Source organism: Chaetura pelagica, unplaced genomic scaffold (assembly GCF_000747805.2).
Source record: "Chaetura pelagica isolate M959 unplaced genomic scaffold, ChaPel_1.0 scaffold66, whole genome shotgun sequence".
NCBI lineage: Eukaryota > Metazoa > Chordata > Aves > Apodiformes > Apodidae > Chaetura > Chaetura pelagica.
The window spans coordinates 810,326-818,773 of record NW_009953811.1 but is presented as its reverse complement, the minus strand read 5'-3'; the positions used below and the strand labels follow the sequence as shown (position 1 = coordinate 818,773).

Genomic DNA, 8,448 nt, shown 5'->3' with positions numbered 1-8,448 from the left:
GGCCTTAAACACCCCCAGGGGGGGGGGGTGCTTCCATAATCTCCCTAGGCAAGTTACTGCAGTACCCTACTACCCACAAGATAAAGCTGTCCTTCTTGGTTCATGTCATGGTTTTAGTCTATAACCAGGTGACAGATGCTGTTATCCCCCCATTACCCTGCCAGGGGAAGAGAAAAAAGAAATAAGGGAGAGAGACTTAAAGCTAATAAAAAGCCCCACTAGAACAGGTTTAATTAAATTTTAAAAAAATAAAATAATGAATGACATACAAATACATACAAATGGAACCTGAACTCCTCAGATGGTAATTACTTCCCAACCAGAAAAGTCCCAAAGTGGACTCAGCAGGAGGTAGGGGTGCCTGAGTCCAGGATCCTGGCAATAGTCCACAATAAAACCTTGGAACAGCCACACTGGTCCTGCTCAGGAAGGCAGGCAAAGGCAACCTGTCTTGATGAACAATGCCCTTCTCCAGACAGAAAACAGGATGCAGCAACAGCAAATGACAAACAAGCACACTCAAAGCACACTAGGCAGAGAGGCCAGAGCTTAGGATCTCTGAAGCTCCATTTCATACTGAGCCCATGGACAGGAGCACTGTGATTGGTCCATGAGGGTCACCTGACCCGCTCTCCCCACAGGCACATCTGGCCCCCCACGGTCACTGTCGTCGCCTGGGGGGTCCTGGACTGTCCCAGGTCAGTTTGGCCTTTGAAAATTTTTATCCTGGTCCTCTCAAACCACAACAGCACCATTGGTTCAAAAGTCCATATGGGTGGCAGAACCAGGAAACGAATCACATCCACTACCAGTTTAGAAATACGAGTAACATCCATGGACAAGATCTTTAAATAGTGTAAATCTATGCAGTTGCAGTAAATTCAATTTGAGCCTGTAAAAAATTCTGCCTTTGTGTTCACATAGGACTGGAAAAAAAACATTACTTGAGTAGTAAATGCAGAGAATAACAAAACTGCTTGGCTTTGCTTGTTTCTATTGTATATAATTCATACTGTAAAAATACCTGCTGTGTAGTGTTTGCTGCATTCCATATTTATGTTGATCTGTTATGTATGGCTTTGGTAATAGTGTGTAGAATTACTCTTTATGCAAATCTAGGAATGGTATCCTTAGTACAACTGTATTTCATGTTGTTGGAAATACTACATTGGGCAAGATAAAACATTTCCATAAGCTCTTTTGTTTCCCCTGTAAGCAAGCTTAATTTTATATATCAGGATTGTCAGATTAAAACAAAACAAAACAAAACAAAACAATAGATAAAGGCATAGTTCTGGGAATGCACCATAAAATTAACATTTTTGTTATTTTTCTGTAAATGTACATAAAAACACAAAGCCCAAAACTCAGAACAATTTTTCTCTCAAAAACAATCACCCAATCTCCAGGTCACAGCCAGGGCTCTCAGCTGCTGACCACAATTCTGCCACTAGCTCAGTTTTGTGTTGTCCCACTCAGTGGTTTTTGAGGGAGGTGAATCTTTTCTATACCCCAAAATGTTGTGAGTTCCACTTTGGCAGCAGTGCTTGGTGAAAAAAGAAGCCACAACAAATGCTTCATTAAGAGCTCACCCCTTCAGTGCTAATTCACAGTAACCTGCGAATGGATCAAACAGCTAGGATTTTGTGACCAAGAAAGAAAGAAAGAAAGAAAGAAAAAAAAAGATGGAAAGAAAGATGAGGAGATAGAACAGATGTATCACCACCCTTCATTCCAGCAATGTCTATTTTAGCATGTTGTTTGGCTCTGCCAGCCTCCAGCCTCAGGTCCTGGTTTGTGGGTGGTGGGTTGGCAAGTGGGTGGTGCTTTCACCCCTTTTATAATGTCCTGTCCCCCAGAGACCTCCCTCTGGGCAGCAACATGCAGTTGTGCTTCTGCATTTGTGGAGTTTGTAATTCTGGAAGGTTCTGGAGTCAGCAGCTGCACAGTCAGACATTCCAGATGTTTCTGGAAGGGGGGTGGGTCTTCTTCCAAGAGCCTTGGTGGTCAGTACGTGTGCAGAGCTGTGGCTGGAAATTGAACAGAGGGGGCAAGCCAGAAAGGAATGAGGGAGCCTGCCATCCTGCCTACGCTGTTAGTGCTTGCCTAACACGGGACTCCATCCTGAGTTGTTTGAGACACAGCAAGGGAGGTTCCACATACCCTTGCAGGTCACCCAACAGTTTCTGACAAGTTTGTAGGCATGGACAAATCATGAAGGTGTCTGTTTCCCTTTTGAGAAAAATTAATGTAATGACTGTTTGCTGCACAGATGTAATAAAATAAAATATTTGATCTGCTCTTTGAGATTCCCAAGTGAAAAAAAAAAATAACATGAGAAGGCTAAAGGAACTACCATTCACATTCATGGCACATTGTTTTTAAACAAATAAATAAATATGTGTGTATATATATATATAAATATATATATATGTATATTTCCATGTCTTCCAGAGAAGGAGAACCCAGAGGCAGGCTAAAGGTCCCTTTGAATCTTCTTAGCACTGAATGTTGCCCAGCTGGTTCTGAGGATCTTGGTTTAGTATTTATAACATCAGTGCAGTTATATAAAAACTGGATAGGTAGTTTTGCCTCTTCCCCAGACAAATGTGTTTCTTTTTTTCAGACATGAGATTCCCTTTAGGTTGAATACAGAGAAAATACTGCTGCACGAATAAGCACTTCTCATAACAATGCTAATTTTTTAGGAATTTAATGTAATGCCTTATGTTTTTAATGAATGCCTCTTTAGCATAAACCAAACAATCTGTAAGCTAAACATGTCTCAAACAATTCCGTTTTTTCCCCTCCAGACGTTTCCGCAGACAAGATGTTCGCCATGGAAATGCAGCACAGCAGTGCTTTGGCCAGCAGTTCATGGGTAATCTACACACACATTTACAAATCACTAGCAAATGCCTGAAGCAGAAAGCACAGACTTTTCCAGGAGTATGAGCCAGGCCATGATCTCACCTGAATTTACTGGCATATTTCTATTACAAGTTGCAAGAGTCACAGGGATAAGCCCATGTCATCCAGGTTAAAGAACGACTTTCTTTTGATGGAAGGTCAGGTCTATAATATCCAAGTAGTCCCTGCAGCCCTGTCATTCAGAATATGGATGTAGCTAACACATCTCAAAGGCTTCCAACAGAAATACAAGTGAAAAGATTGGAAAGGGACAAAAAAAACAAATGGCTGCATCCTGGAAAAAAAATATGAGATATTGCCGGGACACTCAGCCAGAACTGAAGGTGTAGCACAGACATGAACAATGACATGTCAGAACACAAATGTGTATTTATCCTTAAAAAAATTATCCTTAAAGAAGAATTATCCTTTAAAAAAGATGGCTTACTGTGTCTAATGCTGTTGTCTAAACCTTAAAAAGTGATAATTTCAAACATTGGTGTTGGGAATGGCAAAACCAGCAGAAAACAGTTACCTAGACAACATCAGTATTTTCCAGGATACCACTAAATACATTTATGGGGAAAAAAAAAATAAAATAAAAAAATATATATACATAAATGCTTCTTTTAGATAGCCAGAGAAAAGGTATTTTTAGCTATGCCTTCTTTAAAATTGAAGTCCATTGGAAGATGTACTAGATTCTGGAAAAGTACACTGAAATGTGGAATACTTCAAATGTGAAATACTGATTGTATGGTAAGTTTGAAATACAACAGAGAAAGCACAATGATATCACTCTGTATTTTTAGGGACATAAAGATGATTGGTCTCAAGAATATGTATCACTATTATGGAATAAAATTATTTCATTAATGAGGCAATTTAACTACTCCAGTGTAACATCTAGTTTATCTTTCTCCAGATGTTTTACTGGATAGAGAAGGAGAATTGAGTTTTGATTAATTTAATTCACCTTGTTTTTATTAGCATCCTTGGGCCAAAACAATGTATTCATTTTACATTATATAACATGCTTATGCATAGAATTGCTAGCGTATTTATAGTTTTTAAGAGTTTCATTCTGCAAAAGGCTACATGCTCTTATTTTTAGCCATAAAAACATTGAATTATTTATTATGCTTAAGCATATGCAAAATCCTCTGATTTCACTGACTGGAAATGAAATAGATTAACTGTTCATAAGAACCAGGCACAAGCACTTAGCAATGTGAAAGGCTGAGATCTGTTCCTCTGTATATATTCTTAGCTGAATCAAGGCATGATTGGGTCCATTTATCTTATGGCTAGATCCTGTGACAGTCTGGTATTATGGGAGTAATCACTTAGCAGGTCAAACCTTCACCAGGCACTACTTTTCAGTAACTATCTGGTTGGATCTGAATGAAACTTCACTTTTAAAAGTAAATAGACCCTGAATAAAGAGTGTAACAAGTATTGGCAGTAACATATGTTTTTACAACATTTTTCCTTCCAGGTGAAGTCCTGGAGAAGACTGAAGAGAGACTTGTTTATGGAATAGAGTACAACAGCACCCTTCTGGAGTGCACCCCTCGGACCTTACAAGCAAAAGTAATCTGGTTTGTTCAACGAGCTCATGAAACAAAGAAGGAAGAGGTAAATATTCTTATACAATTGCTTTTAAACTGAAGGAGCCCACTATTGGGAATATTAAGTCTTTGCTGAAAGGCCTGTCATCAGTTGCTGAGATGTACATGTGCATCAGGGAAAACCATTATGTCCATCTGCCATCTTGAATTAATAGACCTGAGGATTTCGTCTGATATTTGCATTCAGCATCTTGAACACAGTTGTTAAATATTTAATGAAACTTGAATTAAGATCTTTAAACAAAAGAGTATCCACCACTTCTCTTGGTATGTTAGTGTACATACAACTCCCAATGTTAGTCTAGCCTAACATCTATTCATTCTTGCTGTCTCACCATCACATTATAGAACCTTCTGAAAATGGATGTTGGTGGACTTTTTGCTTCTTCTACATGTATTTCCCTATTATGAAAGGGCTTCATAAGTGTTACTATATGTATTCCTCAATGCCTCTCTGATACACATCAGTGTAGCTGTCCCCACTTAATGTGTGGAAGGATGTAGGGAGAAAAGCCTCAGGCAACCAAAGGGTAAGGATGGTTGCCTTACTGCCTAAGCTCTGCTGCAAATGTGATCTCTAGAATTCTTAAGCAAGAGACCTACCCAGAAGTTTGTCAATGGAAGCTGGCTTTGAATTGAGACTAGATGGTGTTGCAGTTACAGCCAGTGGTATCACCTCATACTAAACTCAGCTCCCTTTGGACAGGTAAAAAATGACTAGTAAACCAGTGAGTACAAAAATAACCAAGGATGCCACACTCTGCTATGAATATCTAAAATAAATAAAGATGAATGCCAGCTCCATTACAGGCACACTTTTGCCTGAAGTTTTGTCCAAATCCCAAAACTCTGCATGGTTTTTCACATTGTATTTCCTCCTGTATGTAGCTGAAAGATCCTTATCTATGCATAATCATTCTCAAAATAGAACTATAATTCAGGTCTTACACAGAAGGTACTGAACTGTGAGGTGGAGAGGTTATCCTACTATATATGCATCCTGTTAGACCCAGTAGCTCTGATACTGGACACCAGGGGTGTAAATTTGAACAAATTAAACTTCTAGTATGTCTTTATATTACATGGATGAAGTTGTTTTAATGTTTCTCCCTAAAAGTTATTCCATTTCTCATGAAAAAAAAATAAAATATAGTTGTTAGAAAAATACAAATGAAAGCAGAGAAGTAGAATCATAAATTCATAGAATCACAGAATAGTTTCGGTTGGAAGGGACCTTTAAAAATCATCTAGTCCAGACTAGTACATCTTTCACTAGGTCAGGTTGCTCTAAGCACTGTCCAACATGACCTTGAACACTCCCAGTGGTCCAACAGCTGCAGGCTCTGTGGCCAGACTCTTCCAGCATCACACCATCTGCACCATAAAAAAAAAAATAAATAAATTTTTCCTTATATCCAATTGAAATCTACCCTCTTTCAGTTTAAAATCATTGCCCCTGTCCTATGACTACTGGACCTCATAAAAAATCTCTCTCTGTCTTTTTTCTAAACCCCTGTTATATATTGAGAGGCCACCATAAGTTCTCCCCTGAGCCTTCTCCAAGCTGAACAACCCAAACTTCCTCAGTCTGCCTTCATAGGAGACATTCTCCAGCCCTCTGATCATTTGTGTCCTTCCCCTGGACCCTTTGAAACAGGCCCATGTCTTTCCTGTACTGAGGACCCCAGAGCGGGATGCAATACTGCAGATGGGGTCTCATAAGAACAGAGTAAAGTGTGACAATCTTGTACCTGCTGGCCATGCTTCCTGTGATGCAGCCCAGGACACAGTTGGCTTTCTAGGCTATGGGTGCACACTGCTGGCTCACATCTAATTCTTCATCCACTACTTTTCCCAAGTCCTTCTTTTCAAGGCTGCTTTCAATCCGTTCATCACCCAGTACTTCTCTTCTGCTTAGTATTCAGCACCTTAGTTTTAAATAGAAAAATGAGGATTCCATTCTCCTGAGCACTTCTGTTGCCTGGATTAGACAGCTGAGGGCTCAGTGCTTGCTGGTATCTGTGAATGCCTCAAAGTTAGTAGCCTAGCTCTCAGGGTCTGTGGGGGGAGCTCAGACAACAAACTGAGAACTGAGGCTTTGAGATTCATAATGGTCCTGTAGTTATACAAATACCTATGAGCTCCTCCTCAAAAACCTTTGTCAATATATAAGAGAATTCACAAGGACATTTATTGCAGGTCAGCTGACAAATACCCTTTTCTTTTTTTTTTTAATTTTTTTACATCCAGTAGTTTATTTGCATGTTTCAACCTTATTCCTTTCTGCAATTGAGCCACAACTGACTAATCCATGCTGGGAAAACAGGAAACTATCTGCTTCACTATCTGTTCTTCCATGCTTGCCAGATTCGCTAGACAGCTTTCCTTTCACAGCTCTCTCTCTTATCTACTTCAAGTAAATATTATTGTTTCCTAAAAACTATTAATTAAAGGATCGTGGTTCTCTAATCTTCCTCTGAAAATCTAATATTATATTAATGAAAGTGTAATACAGAAGTAATTGCACTAATTTAAAGTAATAGTAAAGGCCTGTGCTCTACAATTGCATCAATTTGTTTTTCAGGTGAAGACAGATGACAGAATAATCAAAATGGACCTTGGCCTCTTATTTCTGAAGCTGCATCGATTGGATGCAGGGACCTATTTTTGTCAGACAGTGGAACACAGCATTGTTCACACTGTCAGGAAAATCACTCTGGAAATAGTTGAGGAAGAACGCGTAGATGAAATGTTCAATAAAGACTATGAGGAGGAGATACCTCACAAAATGCCATGTCCAGTGCAGAGCAGTATACCTCAGGCATCAAGGCCATGGTACAAGGAATTTCTCCAGCTAATAGGTTACAGCAACTTCCAGAGGGTGGAAGAATACTGTGAAAAAGTGTGGTGTACAGATAAGAAGAGAAAAAAGCTGAAAATGTCTCCATCCAAGTGGAAATACGCCAACCCTCAGGAAAAGAAGGCAAGGATCAGGCCAGAGCATTACCGGTTGCCCAGGAACATAGTTGACTCCTGATGGACAAAATCCATCCGTACTTTCTGGGTGACATTTTATTTGGACTTAAGTAAGAAAAGAAATCAGTCTTGGTTTTGGTAAATGACACAGGTTTATATATATAAAATATCAGGACTGCAAACAAAAATACTACAGCAAGTTATGCTCTACACTCATGATGACTGTTTAGAAGCATTTTAAACAAAATCTTCCTAACTATCTGATTCTAAGTAGATCAATGCATCAGAATTTTGCATTATGGGGAATGTGACAATCTTCAGACTCTGAGTGCTTGAAGCAATTTCCTGTGTGGACTGTGCTTGCGCTGTATATTGTTGCACATGATGGCATATTTAAGCAAATTCAAATAGCAAAGTATTCATAACCAGATGAGAAATGTTACACATATTTTCTTCAGTTCACAAATTTCTCATGCTTCTGAAAGTGGCACGTCTTATGATCTTTCCTTTTGATTGTGACCTGTCTGAGTTGATCACTGAGAACAATTTGTTGTGTTAATGCAATATTCTGCTATTTCTAAAGACAATGAAGGGAAATCCTGCTTTCTTCCCACTGTTTTTCTGTCTAACCAGTCATTTACAAAGCCCAGTGTGCTCTCACAGCTAAGTAATACTGCCTAGTAACTTGATGTAAGTCAAATGCATGCCGAGAACACAAAGAGAATGAAATTCTTCTATTTATCTATAGAAAAAGCTGGATTAATGGTTTAGGTAGAAAACGATTCTATCCTGTCACTAGTCATAGACATTGCCTTAGTAATGACACGAATTAAGGGAGTGCCCTCTTGTGGCCAAACACAGCAAAATCCAGTTTTACCACCTATTTTCTAGAAAAAAATGTGTGTAGCAAAGTATTAACCAGATCCAGAGC

At 39.1% G+C, this 8,448-nt stretch overlaps 1 protein-coding gene across 1 annotated transcript in view; it reads left to right on the top strand.

Annotated features, from left to right (window-relative positions):
• Window positions 1-7,821, top strand: part of SEMA3E (sema domain, immunoglobulin domain (Ig), short basic domain, secreted, (semaphorin) 3E) — a 144,239-nt gene extending 136,418 nt beyond the window's left edge. Inside the window, exons 15-17 of the mRNA XM_010001253.1 lie at window positions 2,814-2,881; window positions 4,409-4,548; window positions 7,126-7,821. Coding sequence (XP_009999555.1) covers window positions 2,814-2,881; window positions 4,409-4,548; window positions 7,126-7,578 — 661 coding nt within the window. The 3' untranslated portion in view covers window positions 7,579-7,821. The remainder of the gene's footprint in view (window positions 1-2,813; window positions 2,882-4,408; window positions 4,549-7,125) is intronic.
• The last annotated feature ends 627 nt before the right edge of the window (window positions 7,822-8,448 follow it).